Here is a 27,296-nt window from a genome sequence, read left to right on the forward strand (position 1 = left end):
ATAAATCATGATTATGATTTTCTGAATTTGTCCACTGGACATAACAACCAGGCCATTTTGGAGGGGGCGGGGGACATCTTCCATTGCTGACCATGTGAAGACATAACATGCCAGTACTAACGATTGCTTTTCGCAGGACATAAAATGCCCCAAGCGGTGATGCCTGCACAAGGCTCTTCCACAAACCAGAAAACCCACACTCATGCAGGCAAAGACGATGTGGAACCAAACTACCCCCTTCCAGAACTCAGTTTGAAGTTCTGTGGTAACTGAACCAGAAGAACCTCAACAGAACAGAACAACCTCATGCAGCTGAGGTCCACAGACACTGAGGCCCCGAGCCTCCTGCTAACTCCAGCAACACTCCTCAGGACTCTCTGGGTCTGATGGCCTCCCTCACCCTGAGCACCCGGATATTGCATTTACTAGAAATGAGCAAAACAACAATAGCAGAAACTTTAAACTTGGAATCTTTGACTCAGAATGAAACCGAAAACTGGGCAAATGAGATGAGAACTCAGACTGAAACATAATACAGGAAATCAGAAAGAACAGAGAAAAAAATTTTCCCAAATTACAGATAGGAGATGATTCCATAGGGGAGGAGTATATTCGCCCTTCAAGCCCGTGTAACTCAGGTTACACGGGCTCATCTACAGCATGATAATGAAGACAAAGTCTCAACCCCTTTAGGATGGTCCAGGTGTGGGTGGCCGATAACTCCATTGTAAGAGGCTGAAAATACATTCAATGAGATCTAAATCCTGCTTGGCCAGAAAAGCCTGGTACAAGGGCCCAATTAATTCAGTTTTCCTTGAACTGGGCGGCCTGGTCCATCCACGGGTTACCATCTACCCCAATGTCAGATCAGACACCTCGGAATGGAGCCTGCTCCACATTGTCCTGTCTCCTCTTCTTGGAATGGGTCACAACTTTCCAATCATTGACCTAAATCTTGATCATCTCTGTTTTGTTTTTTCTTTTTCTCCTTCATGTAAGGTGATATAACTCATTTTTTTTTTGTAGATTACTAGGGAATAATTTTTAAATGCCTCTGTTATTATGATCACTGCTATTATTACAAACACACACTGCAATAATATAAAATACTTGACAAAAATCTCAGGTATCCAGGCAGATGTGATCTTCAAGGGTCTGGAGTTGTTCACCCTCTGAGGGGACAGCCTCAGGGGCAACAGAACCGCTCTCCTTTGTCCTACAGACTGGCAAAAGGGCCACAGGGCAAAAAGACATCATGATCTGGGAAGGTAAGGTGAGAAAAATTCACTTTTCCTAAATTCTTTGCATACAGAGACTTGAAAAATTTAGTTACTCAGATAACTAACTCTTCTATGTTGGTCTGAGTTTAACCAGGGAAGGATGCTGCCATTTTTATTTTTAGAAGGCTGAGAGTTTTGCAATACAGCTCCCTAGCTCCAGAGAGTGCCCGAAGAGCATCAAAATTCATGTAAATACCACTAGATCTAATTCCATTCATTTTGGAATAAATCCTAGGGAATAAAAAAGCTAGAAAACACTGGTTTTCAAGCATGAGAAAGAAAATATTTTCCCTCTTTTACACAAAATAAAACAATATATGAATATATTTTCCCCTAGATCGTAAGAAAAAGCACTGTATCAGTCTTTTTCTTTTAATTTTAAGAATGCGGTGTTAAGTGGGCTTTAATATACAAAATGTCAAGCTCCAAGGCAATGGCGGCTAAGAGCAGAAACACAGAAGCGAACATATGTACCATGTGTCCAAGACTGATATATGGGTAGCAATCACTCCCAATCAAACCGTTCATTGCTTCTCTATACGAAAGGAATCTATAAAGCTTTAAAATTCAGTCCTGAGTAGAAAAATTTTAATAATGAAAGAGAAGACCTTTGCTCAGCTTCTATTTCCTGTTTCCTGCAAAAACCTTTATTTTAGCATGCTATGAAGTATCTGGTAAGTGAAGACCCCTTTCAGGGACACTTGGATTGAGCATTAAGGCTGCTCAGGACCAACCTGAAGGACTGTGTAAATGTGCTTTGCTTTGTTTGGGTAACCTACATGATCGTAAATATGTCAGAGCTCTATGGATGTAAAAATAGCTGAACAGGAATGGAGAGGGGCATATTAATAAATCTACAAACCTCAAAACAAAATAGTACATTAATACCATCTGTTCCAGTTCCACCGCGTCCAGCTCTGCCCACCGGCCAACCCCCCAGCCCATCAGAAGGAGCTAGTTAATTCACAGGAACTGCTTGCTGCCCGAGATTCTTGCCAGAACACTTAACAGCCCCCTCATTTGCTGGGTGATTTTATAGGTCTCTGTGCTGATCAGAGGTAGGACAGCTTGCAGGGTATGAGGGGGACGGAGTCAACCACCCCGCTGTGTAGACGTGGTCCATTTGCACTGGCTCTCAGACAGAAAACAAATTGCAACCTCTCACAAAGGGGCCCCTTTCTGCACTAGCAAGCCTGAAAAATGCAGGGAAAAAAAAGAGTAAATCAGGCAACTTCACATCAGGATGAAAGAAAGAGGGGGAAAAAAAGACTACCACTCTAACAGCTGCTCTTGTAATTAAGAACAGATTTCATCACGAAACTCTTGCTGGTTATGTCCCCAGCAAAACAAATACACAGATGTGAGGCCCTTACACACTGGAGATTTTGTTCCGGGTAAGCAAACCGAATTCACCTTTTGTGCTTTAACACGGTCCCTTAAAAATATCACCCAATCAGTGATCAAGTGTAAGGCGATATGCTGATCTAGGTCCAGCTACATTTGTGTCATCATCAAGCAACTAAATGTACTCTGGCATGCTCCCAAACTCACTTTCTTTTTACCTATTCGGGATTGCAATGGGCTGCCACGGACGTGACCTCTTTCCAATGAAGAAAATGTGCCACCCGGTTGTTATTTTTTTTTTTAAACTCATAAAATTTGCTAAATTTATTGCTGCCTCATTTATCTATGTTTTAAACGGCTTCGTGGCGCATGCAATAAAAGGAATCACATTTGACCTTTGTAAAGGTAAATTGGCGTGAAGTTAAATCACAGAAATAAAATTAATGAAATGGTAAAATCACGATAAAAAGTGATAGGTAAGGATATATTGATGGACGTTCACTCCACCGCTACGAAAAAGAGCCACCCACCGTTCACACAAAAACAGGGATGAATCTCACAAACAAAACGCAGAACAAAAGAAGCTAATAATATGAAGGCTAAAAATGGACAAAAAATCAGGACACTGGTTCCCGTTGGATGGGGAGGTTGCTACCCAGGAGGGCTTCTTGGAGTGTGGTCCTGCTCCGTGCCTTAATCCAGGTGGTGGGTACACATGTATATTCAGGGTGTAAACATTCTTCATGCGGTGTACTTGACAATCACTTTTCTATGTATAAACTGTACTTCCATAAAAGTGAAAAAAAAAAAAAAACTAAAATAAAAGCATGGATAAGGCAGGTGCTGAATTCAAGATTTTCAGTGTCAACCTGAACCTCTGACCCACCCCTTTTAACCAAAACGTCGTCTTATAACACGATCCGTTCTGTATTTATAACTCTTTGCAACACTGGGGCAAGTAGCGTTATTGGTCATTTGCATCAAGTCATAAGCTTCACTTTCTCTCTTTCCTCTTTTTTTTTTGGAGACAGGGTCTCACTATATTTCCCAGGTGGCCTTGAACTTGCCATCCTCCTGCCTCAGCCTCTTCAGGAGCTGGGATTACAGGTGGGCACCACCAGACTCAGCCAAAGTTTCACTATCTAAATAACTAAACTGGCCAATGTGGAAACTTGGATTAACAGCACAATGTTCTAGGAATCTCTTGTCTGATACTTTAAACTGTTTTTTTTTTTTCCTTCCCAAAGGTGTGAATGTTAAATAATTTTTTATTATGAATTGCATTATCACGGCTGTGATTTAAAGCTAAAGAACAGTTGTAAACCTGTCATTTTCAATAAAATGTGATTCTAAGTGCCTTATAAAATGACTTGCTAAACTGTTTTATCTATGGAGCAATAATCCACACAGAAATCCATAGATGTAAACAAGGGATACCAATGTAGAAAATGCAAGGTGATTGCCTACCCGGGTTGGCCTGATACTTATCCTGAGTGCCTAAAATATGTGCAATTATTATGTGCTAACAGAAATTATTTTAATCTTGAGAGGGCAATGTTAACTACCCTAATCGGATCAATACATACCATCTACATGATGTAGTGAGTTATGACTTGTACATCATACATTTGTACAATTAAAATAAGAAATAAATTTAAAAACCACTACCACCTCCAACACAGGCAGTTGTAGTTCAGTGAGGTGAACTGCCGGCTTCACTAGTGGAGATCTCATTCGGAAATGCACTTTTCCGAGGTGAAATGATGCTGTTGAACTTCTACCAGGACATCAAAGGTCCTGAAGAAGTAAATGCAGGAAAAAGTTGTGGCTGTTGACGGGGAGGGTGGCAATGAAACACACTGCGCCTCCTGCACATCCTTTCATCCCTGTTAGATCTTGGGTGACCAGAAAGGCTGATGGTCACGAACATAATCACACACACTTTGCTTAAGTGGCTCCCCAGATGCACTTCTCCATTGGTGACCATCCATGCGTGAACCAGGGTTCAAAGGCATAAAGAGACTCTCCCTACACTAAGAGGAGGGTCCGCCTGACCTCTCCCTTTGTGTTTGTTCATCTATTTGGACACTGTTGAAAAGGCAGAATTCTCTCTTGATAGCTTGATCCTGTACAGTCATTAGTGTGGAAGCCATTAAACCTAAGGGGGGGAGGAGGCTTGGAGAACTTCATTCATGATCTCTGGGCTCATCTATTCCAGCTCCTCATTTATAAGTGAGAGTCCTGGAGAGTTTGTACCTTGCACTGCAAAACACTCCACAAATTGGTGTTTGCTGAAGTGAAGTGATGTAGCTTCCCATTAAGTTTTGCTCTCACCTACGATTCCAGAAACACATGTCTACACTCAAGGCCGGTGCCTTGAGCCAATGTTGGCTGAGAGCTATCCAAGACCCTCCCATGGATGCCAGTCTGAGATATAACTGGGGACCCAGGACAGTGCAGGGCTCATTTGATTTTAACTTATTCTCAACTTCAACTGGAATAAGCAGTGTTACTTGGACTTCTGTTTGTGCCTGACTGTGAGCACCGGCTCCTTTTGTAGTCAGAATTTGAGGAAACTAGGTCTGTCTCCCAATGGAATTGTAAGATTTCAAATTCTTATTCATTATTAGAGTGTAGATATTTTTCCACGGATCCTCTGCTACCCTAAAGGAAGGAGGGCTCCCTATGAACTCAATCCTGCAATATTCAGACATTAAAAAAAATGTACTCTGGTGTTTGAGAACTTAATGTCCAGGCAGAACTCTGACCTAATATAACATATCAACTGTATTATTTTCTCCATCTCCAGCCTGGGATAATGCTTGCTTATAAAATACTACAAAACGTTTACAAAGAGAACTGTTATGTGATTTCTTGAAAGGTTTTACATTTAATTTAATTTATGAACCACCTGCATGTTAAGCGAAAGAGTCAGTGCCAAGGGCATAAAGATGAATAAGAGAATGTGCCTCCCCCTCCCCCCAGGAGATCACAGACTAATAAAAAGGCAGCTGTGTGAACGCATGGAAATACAGTATGATGGATGGGTGGATGGAAGAAAGATGGGTGGATGCATAGAAGGATGGATGGGTGCATGGATGAGGGATGAATGAATGGAAGGAAGAATGGATAGGAAGATGAGAAGCAGGCAGACAGGCAGGTTGCTGGATGGGCAGATGCAGCTAAGCTAGGGAGCAGGTGGGTGGGGAGGGATGTGAAGGAGCATTAGGGGTAAGTCATTCCCTGGAGAGTAGAAGAGGTTTTGCAAAGGAGATGACACAGAGGGCTTGGTGAAGGTTGCTTTGATGGGGTTGGGGTGAGCTGGAGAAATCCACGGTGAAGCATGGAGTCATGAAAGTGTGTGGAACGTTAGGGGGACGACAGTTGCGTTCTGAGTGAATCTGGTGCAGCGGCCCGAGGTCACAGCTGATTCTGAAACATCCTGCCTGTTGGAACCAAGGTTCTGGACGTCTATCTCCTAGGTGAGTGTTTCCTAGCATGTTTCCCCGCATACCATTTCTGTGGATTGCTTGGCAAAGAAACTTTTGTGCCCAAGTCCATTCGGGAAATGCGGCACCCTACAGTCTCCCTCCAGAGAGGTTCATGATCTATCTACATCGGTTTCAAGAGGGCTGAGAAATACAGCGCTAAAGAAATTGGAATCACCTGAACATCTTTTCCACAGAGCTAATGACATCACTCAAAACCAAGGTCTTGCAGAACACACACAGGGGACCCTGAAAGCTGATCTAGGAATGGTGAAGACAAAGGGAGTGGGTGGGGCACAAATGCAACACAATCCCACTGACTTTCCCCTTCCTGACTCTATAGAGAAGTATTTCTAGCAGTCTGCTTCTCCTAGTGATATGGAAGCTGAACTGAATTGGGAAGAGACCAGAGGCAAGCAGGGATGAAACAGAAGGGAGGGATCCCACTCCTGGGACTTCCTAGGATAAAATTTAAAGGAATTAATGAAAGATAGAGGCCGAGTGAGCACAGGGGAATGACTACGAAGCCCTGAGCACAGAGACCAGGTGCACGGCCTTCTTTAACCAAGACAGAGGATTCTGGAGGAGAAGCCTGCTCTGCAGACAGTCAAAGGGTCAGGCCTGGTGGTTTTAAGTCTGAGGCATCTGCAAAAACAACCATCTGGGAACATTCAGAAAGCAGCTAGAAAGATGGCCTTCCCTCAGCTCAGAGGGAAGGTCAGGACCAGAAACACACTTCCATCACAGAGACCATGCATGCAGCCCTGGGAGCAAAGCCCTTCTGGACAACACAGGGCAAAAGAGCCCAGAATCCAGAACACCAACATTTCAATACGCAAAATGCAAAATGCATCACCTTTATGGAGGTGCAATGTTCTTTGATGGTATGAGTCTGGGTTTTCTTTTACATCATCAAGAACAGAATAGAGTGCAGAGCCTGACAGTGTTTTATATTCTGTTTTTAATATTGGTCAATGGAACATAGTGGAAAGCAATTAATTAAAATATTCTGGAACAGGAAAGACTCTAAACACACCTGCAGGCCAAAGCGATTAAGAGAGTTGCCCACAGCCTTGCAGCGAGTCTTGCTTGCAACTAGTCTAATTAAGATAGAGGGAAGAAGGGAGGGGGAACATAGGTGGGCTCGGGTCTGAAAAGGAGCCAGAGAAGTGGATCTGTGCATTTTAATAAAAAATGATACTTTTTAATCCTTTGGGAAAGAAAGGTTGAAGATGAGTTCAAAATATGATACTCTTTTTTATTTTACTGGCTTCTAAGGCATTTGAGAAAGCAATAAATAAATAAATAAATAGATATCACACAATTCACTGGAAAGATAAGATCATTAATAGATATTAGAAAAAGCATTTTGCTGGTCTCGCATGTTCTCTGTTGAATGTTAATAGCTATGATGGGAGCGTGTTGACAACGTGAGCCGTTTTCTCTTGATGTATTCAATGATGTATTACTGGGACATCATGGGATTAGCTTGCATTCTTGCAAGGGTGACTGAGAAAAGCAATGTCACAACGGCCTCATCACCCCAGAGTGCCACCCAACAAGCACTGCGAGGGCGTAACAAGAGGGAGGCACCGTTCTCGAGCACAGAGCAAACATCCAGGGACAGAAAGAAGGAACAGCCCTCAGACTGAGCTCAAGGAAGACTCCAAGAGCCTCCACTTAATCACATACAATGCTTCCAGGAGCCAATGTGAAGTCCTGAAAGTCTGTACTGTACATACTTACTGTATTAAATATAATGAGATTTACAAGCCTCTGGGGGTTGAGGGAAGGAGCCCTCAAGAATCATGAAATTTTCTTGCATAACAATGAGAATAATAGGTCTACTTAACACTATTGAGCTGTCCACTTTAAAATAGTTAAGATGGTATATTTTATGCTATGGTGTTTTTTTTCAGCCACAATTAAAATTTTCAATTTAATGACGAAATTACATCATCTTCAGGTAACTTACATTTGTCTGTAAAACATTATTCTATATCCTGCAGGAAGCAGGGCACTTGGCAGGCTGTTTCTTTCTTTTTCTTCTTTCTTTCTCTTTCCTTTTTTTAATATGGATAAGGAAAGAGGTGAAATTGGATCTATAGGATGATTGATCAGATAATGCTTCTCTTAAAGGGCAACTGGATGGACATTCAAAACTCAGAAGAGCTGAGATGGGAGTGACCTGTGTATACTGAGAGGCTCAGTTTATACCCAAAGGACTTAAAATCAGCATAGTGCAGCGACAAAGCCACATCAATGTTTACAACAGCTCAATTCATAACAGCCACGATGAGAAGCCAACCTAAATGCCCTTCAACAGATGAATGAGTAAAGGCACAATGGAATATTACTCAGCCATAAAGAAGAACGAAATAATGGCATTTGCTGGTAAATGGATGGAGCTGGAGACTATCATGCTAAGTGAAATAAGCCAACAGAAAGAACCAAAGACTGAATGTTTTCTCTGATATGTGGATGCTAATTTACAATAATGGAGGCAGGGAAGGGGGTAGTAAAGAATAGAGGTACTTTAGATTAGAGAGAGGGGAGTGAAGGGAGGGAGGGGGCATGGGGTAGGAAGGATATTGAATGGATCAGACATTATGACCCTATGTGCACATACGATCACACGACCTGTGGGATTCTACATCACATACAACCAGACAAAAGAGGAGGTCTCCTCCATTTATGTATGATATGTCAAATTGCATTCTATTGTCATGTATAACTAATTAGAACAAAGAAAATCAGACATGGCTCACTGAAATAAAAAATAATAATAATTGGAGCAATAATAGAGACATTGAGAAGAGCAATCCACAAAGTATGAAAAGGTGGGAACAAGGGGAAGTGTTCCAGATGACCCCAGGACGAGGAGCTCCAGGGAGATGTTGTAACCAACCTGCATTTATTTATTTATATTTTTACTTACTTATTTATTTATTTTGGTTACAGGGACTGAACCCAGGGGCAATTTACCACAGAGCCACATCCCCAGCCCTTTTTAATATTTTATTTAGAGACAGGGATGCTTAGGGCCTCATTAAGTTGCTAAGGCTGGCTTTGAACTCACCATCCTCCTGCCTCAGCCTTCCCAGCCAGGAGGATTACGTGCCCAGCTGCCCAACCTGAATTTAAATAAAGAAAAAAAAAGGGAAGGACTTGAAACAAGGAGACTGAGGCATGGACGCTGTGCAGGCACCAGGGCCCCTGAAGACACCATCCATGGCTCCCTACAGCAGGGCCCGGCGGGAGCTCAGAGGAGCCCAGGCACAGACGCACACAGCTGAGCCCGGGCTTTGCTCTCTGCTGTGCGTCCCCACCCATCATCCCTGGAAGTTTACCCGAGCCAGGGGAAGGGATTCCCACAGAAAGGCAAACATCCTCTGACTTCAAATCTGATGACACGAAAGCAATGTCTGGAGGGGAAAGAGTCTCCTCCAAAACTTCGCCTTGCTCTAGGGAAACGGAGTGGAACTGAGAAGAATTAAACTGTTCACCCGTGCACACCTTCAGGCAGCCACAACTGCTGATCTTCCACCCATTCTGGATCTCAGCCCTCGCAAGCAATTCAGGAACTCTCCTGCTGCCATCAGTACAGGACACTGGGCGTTTCTAGATCCATCCACACAGCAGCAGGTTGTCTCTGCTGTTGGAGACTCAGAGGCCCTGCAAGCATTTCCTCCCCATCCCGAGCAGAGAGGAGAAAAGGCAAGTTGGATGCCATTATGCAGAGGTGGAGAATCTTAGGAGATGAGGAATATTAAAAGAATTGGAGAAAGAAAAGGAAACTGGGGTTTTTAACGGAAATCTTCAGAACCCTACCACAAAAAAAAACGGCCTCAACCTTGGCAGAGAAAAGGCAACTTTCCACTTACAGGAAGCACAGCAGCCCATCTCTAGGAGGGGTGGGGAACAGTAGTTGGAAAAGTAAAATCAATTTGTTTTCACAGGAAGGCATACCTTTGGACGATCTTCCCTATCTCTGCATTTTAAATTTAAACTTACAGATTCATTTTTCATTAAGAAGTGAGCATGTTTTAATTTTTAATTGCAGTTTACCAAGTAATCGATTTTATTTATTTATTTTTACTTCTGCTGTGAATACAGCTCAGGGGGAAAAACGCAGCCATAAAACCTGTTGGTATAAAGATAAGCAGTTTATTTAATATCTAATTAAATGCGGTCACCAGAGAAATCACAGCTTATGAAACTTTATCAGAAGAAGATTAATCCATTTCAGGCTTAACCCAGATGTCACGAGAGAACTCATGAATTTAGATAGGAATCCACTTATTATCCAAAGACATTTTCATATTGAAGAAGAAGAAGAACTGATATTACTGGCTATATTTATACTTGCTTCAATCAAATCCGTATACTTTGTAGCTATCATTGGTTTCGGGGACAATTACCAAGCTGGCAAAATACAACAGGAAGCCTTTTTCTACTTGTCAAAAATTTCTAAAGGGCTGGGGATGTGGCTCAAGCGGTAGCGCGCTCGCCTGGTATGCGTGCGGCCCGGGTTCGATCCTCAACACCACATACAAACAAAGATGTTGTGTCCGCCAAAAACTAAAAAAATAAATATTAAAACTTTCTCTCTCTCTCTCTCTCTCTCTCTCTCTGTCTCTCATAGTTCAGGACATCTGTTATTCTAAATTAGTTACTTCAAAAAAAAATTTCTAAAATGTTCTAAAACACCTCATGAAGGTACAGACCCCCTTCTTTCAGAAATTCGAAATATTACACAAACTGGAGCATTTTTAATAAAAAAAAAAATTCAACACATGAACAGCATACACCTATCATGTGTCATACTCAGGATGAGGAGATGACTCTTGCCTTTGAAGGGCTCACCAGGTCCTGAGAGAGCGAGCCCTGTTTTCCATGGTAACAGAAGTTGAATCTGGCCAGAATGATCCATGCAATTATTATGCAATTATTATGCACCCATACAAATGAGAGGGAGGAAGGAAGGGGGGCACAGAAGAAAGGAAGGAGGGGTCCCTCGTACAGGTGGTGGAATAAGAGAATAAAGGGACCCCGTCCACAACAGCCCCAGCCACCAGAGCCTCAGACCCCAATGCAGAAAAATACACACATCTTATTTTTAAGCGGCTGTTACTTGGAATCTACCACATGAAGCAGCTTCATGCTCTAATTAATATGTCATAGAGTTGCTTCTTTTTTCTAGGAATTTGGGGTACCAGAAAAGACCCTTAAAAAGAAGAACCAAAATTTAACAATATAAGTGGAACAAAGTTCAATTTCTAGATTTTTTCATGAAACGTAAAACCTTAGATCATGAAAGTAAGTTCATCCTATACTTAATGAAGTAGAGCTTTCAATTAAAATCTTATAAATTGAGGGCTGGGGATGTGGTTCAAGCGGTAGCACGCCCGCCTGGCATGCATGCGGCCCTGGGTTCGGTCCTCAGCACCACTTACAAACAAAGATGTTGTGTCCGCCAAAAACTGAAAAATAAATATTAAAAAAAAATTTTTTTTTTAAATCTTATAAATTCTTGGGAAAGAATGATTCATGTACTCATTGACCATGTAATTTCTTAGGTGAAATTGTACGATCCTGTGGAAGAACTAATTTGAAAAATTAGAAAACTGGTCCCAAAAAAAACAATGCAAAAATTAAAGACAAAATAATTTAAAACAATCGGCATAAGAAATAAAATAGACACTGAAAATGAATCACGGATAACAGGAAAGGGTCAGGGAAAGAGCACTGAAGGCAGCAGAAAAAAAAAAGATCAAAGCAGTTAGAAAGGGTTAAGAGATACGAAAAAGACCAAAAAAAAAAAAACGATTCAACATATAGAAAAGTCCCTTGTGGGCAAATAAAAACCAATATGTGCAAATGATATGTGTGCGGACACTTACTATTTTCTGAAAGTTTCCTGAAGTAGAAGAACAAACTGATACACAGATTGAGCTTGTGTGTCATGGATGGCTTCATACTGAGACAAGTTGGTGAAGCTGTCGAAATTCGAAGAAAAGACCCTTGAGACACCCGAGAAATCAGGCAAGGACATCACCCACATGACGTAACAGGACAAGAGAGAACTGATGGAACGAGACATGTAAAGAGAGAGGGAAAAAGAGATCGCTCCCTAGAAGGAGAGGTTCATCTCACGTTTGGGGCTGGTGGGATCTGAGCTGGTGTCTGAATTCCCTTTTTCTTCATTATTCAAATGATTGAAATGAGCATGAACCCTATTAATTAGAAACGAGTAATTAAACAGAAAAATCTCAAGAACAAGAAAGCAAATAGGGCCACCCTATGAATGACCATCCATTTCTAATGGTGGTGATTATTTTTTTATGAGAGGAAGAATATGGAGGGTAAACCAGGAAAGGAAAATAACCCCGGGTCTAAGCACAGACCAAAACCCATGAAAGGAAACGTCCCGCGAGGGACACGGCAAGAGGTCTGAGGAATCGGCGGAGACAGAGCCTCATCAGATGAGATGCCAGGCGTGAACTTCAGTCTGGTCTTTATTTTTTATTTCAGCTATTGATCCACCCAACTCATTCAAACTGGTGAAAGTAGGTTTGTCTACCTATTTTCAGGTGCAGAAGCTCAATGTCCAGAATTTAGGGGTAGAGTGATTCAGGACAGCTCTGTAGGACCCTATTCCAGAAGATGGTGACACCAAGATGACAGGGAAGGGGTGTGAGGAACTTCCATTTATGAGATCAGACAAAGACAAAGAAAAGCGAATAATGGTGAGTGGTCACGTAACACTGCTGGCGCCAGAGGATCAGGGGAACAAGGGTCTCGCTGGCAGGTGGGTCAACCAAGGGAGGAGGAGGACTTCCAGGTGTCAAAAGGACAGAGCACTGTGAGCTAAGATTTCCAGTCTTATGGGATTACTACCAACAGCTGCACTGCGGTTCCATAAAAATGGAATATTTACCTTTTTTCCTTTCTGAAATGATAAGGAAAAGGACAAACCAATAAATCAATTATGTTGGGATTCTACTATTTGAAAAAAAAAATGAATTGGTGAAGCCTTACCTTTCAGCAAAATAAATTCCAGGGAGAGGATTTTTCATCTATTTCCTTTATGGTTTGATAGGTCAGATTTAGCTCTTTATCGAGGCAAACAGCTTTTCTAACCATGATAATGAATGAAGAGACTTAAAAAGGAAGAGGAAGAAAGGCAAACGTTTAATTTCTAAGGCTGATCAACAAAATGGGAAAATGGCTGAAATCATGACTCAGGAAAGGTCGATGTACTTTATATTTAAAGAATTCTATTAATTCAGCAAGACAAAATAAACACATCAACAGAAAAACAGGAAAAGGACGTGAATGCAAAATTCACAAGAGATCACGTATGATAACTGTTTGCTCATTGGGGAATTACAAATTAGATATCTAAGAATTCTTCCTAGGAACAAATCATGCATAGATACAAGAATCACTTATAAGTCTACTCATTGCAGAATAATTCATAATTGCATAAAAACTGAAAAGAGCTTCGATGTCCAACGTAAGAATCATGTAAATAAGTTACAACATGGACTATGGTAAGGAAATTAGAAGATAGAACCATTAAAGGTGTCCTGCTGGATTAGGTGCAACCATTAAATGCCATACACTGAATGTTGCCAACCACTGTTCAAGGCATGGTCAAGTGGCTACGACAAGGAAAATAAATGAGATAATAACTGCATACAATGTCTTCATCCCAATGCAATGAAGAAGGCACAAGCATTAAAAAAATAAAAGTCAGAAGGACCTATACCAAGATGCTAAATGAGATTATTTCTGGATAGTGTGGCAGAATTGCAGGTGATTTTATTCATCTTCAGGTTCTTAATGATTCCCAATTTTACAATGAAAACATATTTCTTTTACCACCTTTGCTGCTCTACCAACAAACCTGGCAAGAATAGCCTACAAGTAACATCTCTGATTTCCCTTCCTGATCATCTCTTCACCTCAACGCTCTCAAGGTACCTGATGACTTCTAGGCTTCTAATTCTAATATCAGCCCAGCTGACACTGGTGACAGTTCCCTTCACTTCTCGATGCCATCCTGGCTTTACTCCTGGCTTCCAAACACGGCCCTTTCTCACTACGTGATTCTTCCTCTGTCTCCTCTGCTGGTTCCTCCTGTTCCCACAGACCCCTGCTGAAGCAGAATGCCAGGGCTCTGCCTCTTCTCTAACCCCTCTTCCTCCCCGGTGACCTCATCCTGTCATCGGGGTGCTGGATACCAGGTACGTGCTGACACCTCCTGAATCTGCACCTGTATCCCAGAGAGCGCCTTCTCCATCTGCTCCACACCTGAAGGTCCAGGCCTTGTGTCCAGTTATCACCTGCACTTAGATGTCTAATCAAGCTGAATGACTTCAAGCAAATGCTTGGTCTCTTCCCCCATTACCTGATGCATGCACAACCTTTCTCATCTTGGTTGAAAGCATCTTCTTCTTTGGATTGCTTAGGTCAAAAAAGCCCATCTTAGATTCCTCTCTGTCTTGTCCTCCATGATGTCAGCCAATCTTATTGGCTCTTCTTCAAAATACAACCAGGAGCCAACCTTCTCAAGGTCACTACTACCCCGTGGTCCTAGCCTGTTATCATTTCTCCCCCACACAGGGGCGATAACCTGCCAGTTGATTTCCTGCTTCTACCTTGTCCTGTCAGGTTATTCATGAGCCGAACGTGAGAAGGATCCTTGTAACACCCAAGTCAGATCACTACAGTCCTCTGTCCTACGCCAGTCGATGGTTCTCTGTTGTTATTCTCGGTACAGCCAAAGTCCTTACTGCATCCTTCCAGGCCTGAAAGATCAAGGTCCCCTCTCCCACTTCTTTCCTTCTTGTGAACTCCTCTCCGGCTTACTGCTTCCTAGCTATCCCAGGGCTGGGTGAGGAGGCTGCTGAGGCCACTCACTGGACTCCACCCACACGTCCTTTCTTCCGCCGTCCTCCTGTCTCCTTGTTCACATCTGGCATCTCAGTGAAGACCACCCCAGCTGCCCTTCTCAGCACGGCCACCTGTTCCCTACCCTGCAGCCCCTTCACCCTGGTCGGCTTCCTCCTCTCTCCTGAACACTTACCTCAAGTCGCAGAAGAGCTAAAAATCAGAACTATGAATGAATTATGCAGACAGGCTGTGATGAGGCCCGGAAGGCTATTCTTTTCTTTTCTTTTTTTTTAATAAAAAGTTCATAGTTCATTCAGATTTCCTTAGATATGGAGTAGTATTCATTTTCTGTTTCAGGGTCCCATCTATAGTATGAATTGTTGTCATGCAACTTTAGGCTTCTCTTGCTTTTGATGACTTCAACTTTTTTTTTTAACCTTTATTTTATTTGCTTATTCTTTACGTGGTGCTGAGGTTCGAACCCAGGGCCTCACGTATGCGAGGCGAGCGCTCTACCGCTGAGCCACAACCCCAGCCCTTGACTTCAACTGTTTTTAAGAGCAAGTGTTCTTGTATTTTACATGATAACCCCTCAATTTTCTCATATTTTCCTCATGCCGAATGTTAGGGTTTGGGTTCAAAGACCTCAGAGGTGAAGTGCCATTGTCATTACATCACATATCATCCATATGACTTAGGACGGTTCATGTTGACTGGGACCACCTGGCTGAGGTGGGATTTGTCAGGTTTCCAATCTAATGGTACTCTTCTTTCACCCTTTCCATATTGAATTCTTAGAAGGAAGTCACATCTTAAAGGAGTGGGAATTTATACTCTCATTCCTTGAGGGCAGAATACCTACATGTTTTTTTGGAATTATCTCCAGGATATATAAAGAGCTCAAAAAACTTAACACCAAAACAAACAAACAACCCCATCAACCAATGGGCTAAGGAGCTGAACAGACACTTCTCAGAAGATGACACACAATTGATCAACAAATATATGAAAAAATGTTCAACATCTCTAGTAATTAGAGAAATGCAAATCAAAACTACTGTAAGATTTCATCTCACCCCAGTCAGAATGGCAGTTACTAAGAATACAAGCAACAATACGTGTTGGTGAGGATGCAGGGAAAAGGCACACTCGTACATTGCTGGTGGGACTGCAAATTGGTGCAGCCAATCTGGAAAGCAGTATGGAGAGTCCTTAGAAAACTCAGAATGGAACCACCATTTGACCCAGCTATCCCACTCCTCGGTCTCTATCCAAAGGACTTAAAAACAGCACACTACAGTGATGGGAAGGCCACTCTTCAAACTCATGCTCAAACGCACTTCAGTGTCCATCTGGAAAAGGGTGGCCTGACCCTATGTGAGCTCTGTCCAGAGGGACACAGTGAAGACCATAGGAGTTTATAAGGAAAGATGGACAACAGTGAAATAGCCAGCACTTATGCCATCTCAGAGGCACAAATGAAGGAAGAAACATGAATTATAAAGAGGCTGATCTGCAAGTCTACCTCAGGCGGGGTCAGAGCCATCAAAGATGGCAAGCAAGGCATCCCCAGGAGGTGCAGGGTCCCTGGTTGCCCTGGGCTTGTGCACAAACAGAACCAGCCACAGGGGGGAGCCCCACACTCAGGGGCGGCTGCAGGAGACCTCCAGTCGCTGATGCCACCCAAGGATGGTAGCGGGCAGAGAAAAGGCCGGGCTCTATTTATTGTCAGGGCTGATACAGACAAAGAGCAGAACATGCACACTTTTCTGTTTTCTGTTTATTCTTCTGTCACACAGATAAGGAGTGACCACTTACTGTGCATGAGAAGCACGTCGAGGGACACGTGGATACAAACATGGCGTAACTAGCTGTCGCTCTAAACACTATGCCTGTGAGATGACAACCACTCAGGGCTCCGAGTGACGTGTGGATTCTGTTGCCCACATGAGGAAACAACGCATTCCCGTGAAGAACTGAGCGGGAGACGGGGTGAACAGCACCGACACAGCACAGAATGGCACTCAGGGGGGATAAAAGGGGGCCAAAGGACACAGGGGTGCCTCTGGGAACTTGGCATTCCTGGCAGTTTTAAATCCATTAAAACTTAAGTCATGTGGCAGGAAATTTGAGAACGTGGACCCTCCCTTGCTCCCCTCCAGCCCCCTCACATTCCTTCCCTCCAGCTCCCACCCTGTGGCCAGAGAACAGGACCATCTGTGGGGACATTGGACCCAGGCCCTCAAGCAAGGGCTCCTGCTGGTGAAAACCCCACAAAGGAGAGAGGGAGGGGAGCATGGCACAGCAATCACGTCCTCCCCCCAGAGCCGCTGCCTGTTGGGCATTTGTTTCTGAGGCCGGTGGGTAGCTCTGTGATGGACTTAACATGTGCTGTCTTATATACCTCAGTAAATATGGTTCCCATTTCTCTGCAATAGCAGCTATAAATTATACGCTGCAAGTGTTCAGCCCCTTCCTTCCCACACAAGGTCTGGCAGGAATTAGGCCCCAACATGAGGAGGTCAGTGAGCAGAGGGGAGAGATGCACTCCTATTCCTAAAACAGTTAACTCATCCGTTGAGTATCTACAAACCACACGCCAGGCACAGGTGGAGCCACTTCCGCCAAACCAGGGTGAAAACAACACAATACCAAAATGGTGCCCAGAGAAATGACACTGTGGTGACAGTCATCTACTGCAGTGTTCAGATTCTGAGCTGCGACTGTCCGGGGTTGGGCGCTTTAAAAGAAGGTCCATGTGAAGCCAAAATGGTGCTGTCCATTTCCACACGTCTCCTGTCACATAAAGAACCTGAGGCCTGGAGATCTATTTGCTTTGGTGATGACAAGGACGACATTATTATCATGGGTTTTCACTGAGTCCTCACTGTGTGTCGGACACTGTCATGAGATGCTATCGATAGATTCTGTCATGGTTCCATGTCACAGTTAGGTCATCTGTGTCACAAGGTCATCTGTCTAGGAAATGGAGTGGGGGTCCAGCTGAGGCCCTTGGGTTCCATGTCAGCACCCCTCACTCTAGAACTGGGCCAGCACTGTGGGAAGATGGGCCCAGACGGTGTTGCTTCTGCAGGCAAACTGGTCCTACAGAACACCTGCAAAGAGGCCAGGGGTGGTCAGCAGGCCTCTGTCGCATGTGCAGCTACGGAAGGGGATCTACAAATAGTACCCGAGAGGCTCTATTTCCATCCACGATAAAGGTATTGCTAATGCTGCTTAATCATGTGGAGATAAGTGATTCCGCCGCTCAGCCCAATTAAACACGCTATTTAATACGTAGTAGTGGCTTCAAATAGATGTGTTTCAATGAGTCACTCTAAATACTTGCCACCTGAACATCTGAACATTTTCCCTCAACCCAAATCTTATTGACTTTTGTATTCTAAGTAGTTGATAGTAAAGATCACGTGATTATACTCCTCTGTAGATAACAACAGCTCAGAAAAAACAAATTCACAGAGAGAGAGAGAGAGCAAGTGTGATCCCAGACAGGGGATTCAACATCTCAGGAGGGGGCTCAGTGTTAAGGAAGGGAGAATCATGTCACTTGGGCTTTGTTATATTAATCCAGGACATTCTTAGCCTTGTTAGCTCCTAGCACACACATACACACAACCACTCCCGATAATACATCTGTTTTTATATTTTTATTCTCCCGGCTCAATAACTCTGCCAAACAGGTATCACCGTTTCCTTCTCTCCTCACGTAAGGAAGCCCGGAGGAGTTAAGACTATTTACTGCCAGTGACCTGCTAGCAGGTGGCTGACCCAGGATTTGAACCCTCTTCTTGCTGGTCTAGGGCTGTGACCACTCTCCCATGTGCCAGCTCTTCCCTGTGTATCTCAGAGACTGCACATGGTTTCCAGAAAGGGTGAAATACAAAATGAGGGGCTTTCTCACTGAACCTCTGAGTGACAGCTTTCTCAGATGCTCCTGAGGAGCCCCGGATTGGGAGTGAACACACATAAGGTGGCCGTTTAGGAGAAAGCAGCCCTGCAGGGTGTCCAGATGCTTTCCGGGGAGGAAGCTTTGCAAGAGCTGAGAAGCTCCACAGGGGAAATAAAGCAGGCTTGCTAATAACCTCCCTGCGGGTCCCCTGCTCCGTGCCCCCACCATCGGGAGTGGTTTCCCACCTTAAGGCTGGAAAACTTGGCTTTATGATATAAATCTGCAGGAGCCCGGGAGCAAGGGAACAGAAAAGGACACCAGCACCTTCACACAACAGGACACATTTTAATACGCTTTCTTCGGGTTTTTCAATCAAGGGCTATAGAAACCAAAGTCATTTTATGTTATTAAGTGCCTTACCTTTCAGGGCCCTGCTGGCTGAACAAAAAAGGGCTAAAAAACATGGAAACATTTCCACGTGTCTGCCTCCCTCAGGACCTTGAGAATGACCTCGCCAACGTGTACAGAGCAAGTGCTTTCATCCGGCCCCCGTGAGACCAAAGTTGGAGTCTCTGCCCTTCCGAGCATATGCAGGACAAGCCCCCACGTCCTCATGGAGAGGAGGGGGCTGTGCATCGTGGGGACGGGAGCAAGCGCAGAGCACGTGCCATCCCCAAGCCACACTGTCCCACCATCAGCCAGGAGGGAGCGAGGGTGCAGGTGGGGGTGAAGGGAAAAGACGGGGACATGACAGGGAAACTGAGGCTCCAGGCTCCACGTGCCCCCCCCCCCTCCAGGAGCAATCTGATGGCATCCTGTGATTTGAAAACATTCTACGTCTCAAATGTAATTAAGAAATTCCGACTGGCATGAATACATAATGCACACGTTGCTTTGCAAATGCCTTTTTTTGCCCGGCAGGCTGGTGCCGACTTTAATCTGGAAGAAATCCATTTTCATACAAAGGTAACCAAGAGTGACAGGAAATAGGAAGCCTACATCATTTATCTTCTGTGAACTAAAAAAAAAAAAAAAAAAAAATCAGTTAATTGCTTTTCTAGGAAGCTATTTTGTGGAATCAGGGTGCTTTGCTTTCTCCTTTCACCCACGGCGTAAACTGTGAGTCTTTAAAAGGCCTATCATGGATATGCTCTGATTAATCAATGGGTCTTAAAGTATTTAATTATGTACTTTGATAAATAAAATTCTGAATCAGCCCAAAATGGTTACTCTGTTCTTATCAACCACTACCAATACTCCTAGCACAGTCTATTAATTGATGCTCAAATTGAGGTTTCTTTCCTGGTCAACCAAGCTAGGGGACGCAGGGTTTCCCTTTGCCTCCTGGCTTTCCAAATACGTCCCATTCTCAGCCAGCAGAGCCCTCTGCAATATTAGATTCAGATCAGTGATATTTATTAAATCAATGGCAAACAGAAATCAAACCTTGCAGGCTTCAGAATACCAGGGCTGAAGCTGTCAGACAAAATGGCGGCCCAGCCCATGACACCCATATTTTGTATCAAAAGTCCTGCATAGTGGGCTTTTTCATGATCCTGCCCTATTTTTTTCCTTGCCCCATCACGTGTTTTGTAAATATTTATTTTTAAGTTTTACCAAGTTTTGAGGCTAATAGGAAGTGCTTTTTCAAATCCCAAATTATCATTTTGATAATAATTCCTTATCATATCATGAGCCCAAGACAGACCTTGAAGCCGACCACACTCCAGCTTCAGGGTCTCCAATGCCTCAGGGGGCTACATGTTTTGTAAAACCTGCAAGTGCAAGATATCTCTCTGATCTTTTTGTCCTCAAGAGAACACCTGACAATGTATGCATTTCAGGTCCCCAAAAATGTATTTCTGCCCCTCCAGTTGAAGAGTCTCCAAGGTCTAGATCTGGAATTATATATTAAGGCCAAGTGTGTGTGTGGCAGGGAATGGGGTGGGGTGGGGAGGGGTGGAGACCGAACTAACTGACTTCAGTTAAAATGGATTTTACCGTCCTAGAATGTTCTAGAATACATGCTCCAGCCGTTTGTCAAATCCCTTGTCTCCTGCCTCACAGTAGACACCTTTCCAAGCTGCACTCCAGGGGAGGCTCACTTAATAAGGGCTGGCCTCCAGAATAAGAGTCTGAGCTATAACGACAAAAATATGTTCTTCATTAAACACAAAACTGAGACGAGCCAAACCAGCTAAGAGGCAGGTGTATCAGTTTCAGGAATTCTCCTGAGGCCTTTAACTTCCACATCAAATTGCGCTGGATTTTTCTACACTAATTACCTATTATCGAAGACTAAAGAATTATAACAAATAATTTGCCATGGCGGCAGATAGGCTGCAGATGTTGCAAGGACGAGAATGAAAAGTTTATGAAATATAAAATCGGGCAAAAGAGAGTCAGAAATTCTCCATTTTTAAAAATAACATTTTTTTTCCCACTACAGAGATGATGAAGGTGAGGGAATTTTCCCAGGGCTGGAAGGCCAATTTTAAATTTAGTTTGGACTGTAAGTGAGAGAAATTGCAAATTAAAAGCTAAGTGTTGGAGTTTAATTTATTCAACTCATATAGATAGATTTCCTGAAGGCAGAGATCCCATTTTGATTTTTTTTTTTTTTAATTTCCTCACATCACAGTGCCCCTACTCAGGGATCTGAGCTTCCTATGAGGAATGTCCCTACACAGTGCCAAGCAGCCATTTTTGAACCCTCCCCCTTGTTTTTACATGATTTTTACCTAATACTTCCTTTGAGCCTCTGAATTCTTCCTTCTGGATTAAGTCCTATTGCACAGTTAATACCTTGAAAAAGTGTTGTCAAGGGAAGCAAGTCCCCTTCAGGGTGTTTTCTCTGTGTCAATTTCCCTAGAAAACACCTCGGCCACCTCACTGGAAGATAAAGCCAGAGAAATGGAGGGGACCTTTTCATAATGGCAGTATGTGCACTAATAGGCGTGAATATTTTTGAAATTGTTTGAGCATTAAGTATAGAAGCATGAATATTTTCCCAAATGTTTACCACATCAAATTGTTCCACACGTTCCAAAGCACATATTCCTTCCAAAGTAAAAATTTGGCAGATAAAAATTATTCTGCTTCTCTGCTATCATTATGGATCTTATAGGAATGGCCTAAAAATATCGACTGATAAACCTGCAAAAGGGTTCTTGTTAGTCTTGGAACGCTGTCAAAAATGCCAAAAAATCCCTGGAGCTTGAAGGGCAGCGAAAGTGATTTGCAGATACTATTTTGCTGCTAACTGTGAAAAAAGTTCTTATTGTGATTAAACAGACAAGTGTTTCCAGATTCAAATCATAATATTTTCCTAACACACCAAGCTTTTTACTAAAACGAGGACTACATCTCCCACTCCAGAAAAAATACCCCTCCAGTTATAACTTTGTTCTACAAATGACACCTCTTTTCTGTCAATGCACAAGTGGCCTCCGACATGTTCAGTCCACAATGTGAGGAGGGCAGCAGGCTGGATGGTCCAGGTCATCACATGTAGGGGAAATGAAATACTATCTGTATAATACCTTCTGTATAAAGCTCTGATTTCCCTCTGCGTGCCTCTCGATCTCAGTCTGTGATGACCAAAAACTATACAGTGTATCATTCCTAATCTGGGGTCCTCAAAGGGCATCCTGAAAATGTCCAAGTGATTAATGACATACTCAGAAGCCCTGTGAAGCTGTACAGGGACCTGGAGAAGGATACGCTGGCTACCTAAAAATACTGTTTTCCCCCTTTTAACTCACTGGGCTCCAAAAAAGTGAATAAACCAATTATTACCTACTAATTTGAAGTGCTTTGGTAGATAAAAAAAAAAAAAGTCATTTTAACAAGGAGTCAATCAAACGGTAAAGGGTTCCCTGGTGGCTTAAGTTCATCACCACTGTTCAAAGCTAGCTGTGCTTTATCTGCCAGTAGAGGTCATTTGACAATGACGACAAAAACCAAAGGGCTGATGAGTTCAGCTGTATGAGGTAGCATCTCTGTGCATTTCCTACAGACTTGAAAACACAAAGCTTTGTAGAAATTACATTTTGCTTCCATTAATTCCTAATGAGCCCTTTTCTAGAACCTATCATGAATGTGTCATCAAAAGAAGTTTCTGGTATACGTGCCACGGAATGTCCTCATCAAACCTGTGTAAACATCTCCTAGAGACTCGGGCTATCTTCTCAGAGGGCGGAAAGCTTATTGCCCAAGGGGTCTGCAGGGACTTTTGAGATGACTGCTCAGAAATGCAACAAGAAATGTCAGAACACTTGCTTCATTTGGTTATTAAATCTAATGAAGATACAAAGAATATTTTGGTCACACTGTTAGTCCGCCTTTAAAGAAGAGCATGTCTAAAAAAAGAAAAAACTTTTAACTGTTCCTAAATATGATGTTTGAGGACTTAGACTTTATTTTAGCTCGTTTCCCACATTGTAGCAAAAGAACAGCAAAAATACAGTCATATTTCTTCTCCATGTGCTCTTGACGACTATCACCAATTTGTAAAGTAGTGTGAGATGTGTTTCTTTAAAACAACTTCATCTTCCATCCAGATTTACTGTTCAAGTAACTACTTGGTCATTACCCCTCCTGCCACCTGTCACTGGGCCATTGGCTAGTTTAGAATTTCAATACTCAATACGTCACATCATGCATTTTGCAATGTAATGAATAAATGCCAACATAAAATCAAAATACAAACCAAAAAAAAATATGAACTAAAATAACTCACTCTGTTCACATACCCATGTAACAATCTCAGATTATTTTTAGACGACAAGGAGAATTCAGGTAAGAATTCTGACTAACATGAATGAGTCCGAATGTTAAAGATGGGATATCGGATATGTCTGAATATTCAGCTTATTCAATTCTGAATCATTTAAACAAATACTTTAAAACCTATTATGTGTGGGCTGGGGTTGTGGCTACATAGTAGAGCACTCGCCCAGCACATGTGAGGCCCTGGATTCGACCCTCAGCACCACATAAAAATTAATAAATAAAGTAAAGGCATTGTGTCCATCTACAACTAAAAAAAAAAACATTATAAATTATTATGAGTTTTCCTTTATAAAGTTTGTCCTCGGACTTATCAAAACGGATAAAAATGTTAAAAGAGTTTCTTAACTCTTTCACATAAAATTTTACCTTCTTACATATTAAAAATTAACCCTTTGAAGTGCCTTTATTCCTAGTATATAATAGCTCAGTCAACGTGACCTTGTTCACAAAAATCCCTTGGACTATGGTGAAAGAGGCATTCCTTGCCTGACTAGTACCCACACAGAGAGAAACACACACACACTTATGCTGTATTCGATGGCACTTTAAAAAATACCAATTATAATAAATTTGAGGTTTTAAGAAATCATTATTTACGATGTCTGCCTCTCCCGCTAGGGACTGCCATAAATCCCACCACAGGATGTCAGCCACAGTACTGAAAAAGAGCTCCTGGAAATTGAATTCTCAGCCATCGCACAGCCAATAACTTTTCAGCGACACGTAGGTGGAATGAAGAGGGGACTCACCTCTCCTTGCTTGGGGATGCTGAACTTGGAGAGCTTGGCTTTGGCTCTGGCCGACTCTGGCTTGCTGGCTGGGCCTCCTCGGAACGTTGCACAGTGCACGCCAGCCTCTGTAGATGACTTAAGCTTCGGAGACTCGTCGGGAGCCTGATCCTGGCCATCCATCGGTCTCACATACGCGGTCGGCTTTTGCTGGACCAGGCTGGGCTTTGAAGCCAGGGCAGGAGGGAAGTTCTGAACACAGTGCCCACCACTGCCGTGCTTGGCTGCCATGGCGGGTGGCCTCTCCTGGGTCTGCAGTCCCACCTCTACGTTGCACACTTGTTTGGCCCGCGGCTGCCTGCCAACACCATCTCCAAGCAAGGTCCTGAGAGAGCCCTGTTGTGCTGAGTGGGAAGAAGAAGAAGAAGAAGAAGAAGAAGAAGAAGAAGAAGAAGAAGAAATGAGCAGAGGAGTCTCAACACACAGCGGTTATGTATTTTCATCACTGTTCTTTGCTTTCGCCGATTTGGGCAAAGCAAGTGTCCTGTGCCCCTGCTTACCTGCCCGCGGTTGGCCATCGGACGGTGGGTGCCCAGCCTTCTGCCAGCCCATGGTGCCCCTTTTACTCTGTTGTACAGGGCCAGCGGCTGGAGTGGAAGAGGCTGTGCTACAGACAGATGAGGGCTGGGTCTGGGCTCTTGAATCTGCAACAAAATGTTCATCGATCTTGTTCACAGGAGTCTGAGGAACCCCCGGTTTGGGGACGCCAACGAGGTGACTCTGATTGGATCTATCAGTTAAAAAGTCTTTCATTTCATCATAATTGCCTAAAGTGTTCTGGATCCGGTTGGAGAGCTCATCCCCCTTGTTAGTCTGGAGAAAGAAAAACACATCCACGCTATGGTTAGAGACAAGAGAAACACAGGAAACAGTGGACAGCTGTCCTTATGGGTCATAGAACCAGGGCTGCCGTGTTTAGGATGAGAGGTGACAGAAGACATCAAGATCCTTAGGGTCTCCGAAGATGTCTGTTAGCACTCTGCACCACTCCAGGGCTGGAGACCTGTAATGAATGCTCTTAGGATATATAAAAAGGAATTCAGCCTTGGTATCCTGTAGCTAAACCGCATGACCTGGAAATCAACTTAACAAAACCATCTAGATTAGGTCTTTCTAGGACTAGATTATTCTTTTCTTTTCTTTTTGTAATCCCATGGAAAGCTTGTTCTGGAAAAGTTAAGATTTGGCTCAGAATTGGTCTGCTTCCAATTTCTAAGGAGATAATTATTCTTGTCAGAAATCCAGAGTGACAGGCAAGAGAAGTCAGGGTAAAGCTTCCAAGGCACATGGGGCTAAATGTGCAGGAAATCTACCAGCCTCAACTACCACGGCTCCGTGCAGACTAAGACATTCTCCATAGCTGGGAAGGTCATTCACTCTGAAATGGAACACAACCTGGTCTTTGGTAAAAATAAGAAACAATTTTACAGTTTCTTTCTCAGGTACCCTGACCCTTACCATGAGCCATAGAAATCGAATATGGAACCCAACCTCTTTTGTGAACCGTACTTGTTTCCTAAGAGTTTAGGATGGTATTGACTTTAGAAGATCAATGCATTGGGTTCCATATTCGATGAAGTCTGTATTATCAATAAAGATCTCCACCAGCGGATCTCCATATCAAACTAGACACCAAGACTTGGAGGAGAAGGTACTGACGGGGTAGCTGAGGTCCCTCCCCTGGCTGAACAGGCAGAAAACTGACTGCAGACGGGTCCATGAGCCCTTCCAGTCACGACCACCACCCCCAGGGACTGGGAAGCACACGCAGGGGTGAAGCCCAACAACCGAAAACCGTCTACCTTGTAGGGTTCGCTGAAGAGGGAGTAACTGGAATTAAACGTGCCCCCATCCTGCTGAGCCTCCTGATTTCTTCTTTCTCGTTCTTTCCTCCGTAAGGCGTTCCTGTCTGGCTCATAGACACTGTATCAGGACAGAGACAAGAGAACACACCACCAAGTCAAAGGGCGCAGCCCCACATACCATTCCCTTCATGGGGCGATGGCAGCGGGGACACGATGGGATGAAAGCCAGGCTCATGAGGCCGTGTGAATCTGGGAACCTGATAATGACATTCTTCAGGAGGGAATGTTCTTAGGGCAAGTTCCAACCAGAGCCAGGCTCCTCTGCCTGATGTGCGAAAGAGGAACCATCCAAGCACCCCAAAAGGAAAGGACTAAGTGTGATCTTAGGGCAGACGGCAATTAGAGCTCTGTGTAAACAGAAATTACAAGCGTATTTCCTGTTAGGGCAGCCTGAGTGCTACAGGGAGGCTCCTGGTTGGGATCCCCCACCCCCGCACCCCGGTTGGGCTTCTGCAGTGATTCTTGGATTAACCAGCTCCCTAAAGAGCTGCCGAGACCCCGGTGCTGGGGCGCTGTGCACCGTCCAGAGCCTTCTTCTGATCTCTGTTCATCAGTCAAGTCGTCAGACGACGACGGAATCGATTCTTCCTTCTGATATATTTGACATTATTGCTCCTCCTAACTATGAAAAATGTGCCGGGAGGACAGGGTGCAGGCGCCGAAAGGAGAGGGCGGAAATTGAATGGTGTCGCATCATCGAGGAACTCGTCCTTTCGGTTGGAAAAAATTAATATCTAATCTCCCAAAATACAATTATGAAGTGGCCAGACATCAGACAACTGGAGGAACTAAGGGAGGAATAAAGGGTTCCTTCCCGCTCCGAAGGAGAAATAACAGGGCTAATTCAACTAGGGAGGAGGGGGGACCTGTTTACTGATGGGAAGAAATAATTTTTGGGGGGAAGCCTGGCCTCAGTACAGATCTTG

At 43.5% G+C, this 27,296-nt stretch overlaps 1 protein-coding gene across 3 annotated transcripts in view; it reads right to left on the bottom strand.

Annotated features, from left to right (window-relative positions):
- The window catches only part of Aff3 (ALF transcription elongation factor 3), a 534,054-nt gene that overhangs the window by 384,907 nt on the left and 121,851 nt on the right, over nucleotides 1–27,296 (bottom strand). For all 3 annotated transcript variants that reach the window (XM_046440319.2, XM_058578305.1, XM_058578304.1), the window contains 3 exons: nucleotides 26,308–26,428; nucleotides 25,006–25,318; nucleotides 24,467–24,849 (listed from right to left, as the gene is read on the bottom strand). In XM_046440319.2, the coding sequence (XP_046296275.1) occupies nucleotides 24,467–24,849; nucleotides 25,006–25,318; nucleotides 26,308–26,428 (817 nt within the window). The remainder of the gene's footprint in view (nucleotides 1–24,466; nucleotides 24,850–25,005; nucleotides 25,319–26,307; nucleotides 26,429–27,296) is intronic.

The sequence above is a fragment of the Marmota monax genome, unplaced genomic scaffold (assembly GCF_021218885.2).
Source record: "Marmota monax isolate L192 unplaced genomic scaffold, Marmota_monax_Labrador192_F-V1.1 WCK01_AAM20220418_F8-fsc00210, whole genome shotgun sequence".
Taxonomy (NCBI): Eukaryota; Metazoa; Chordata; class Mammalia; order Rodentia; family Sciuridae; genus Marmota; species Marmota monax.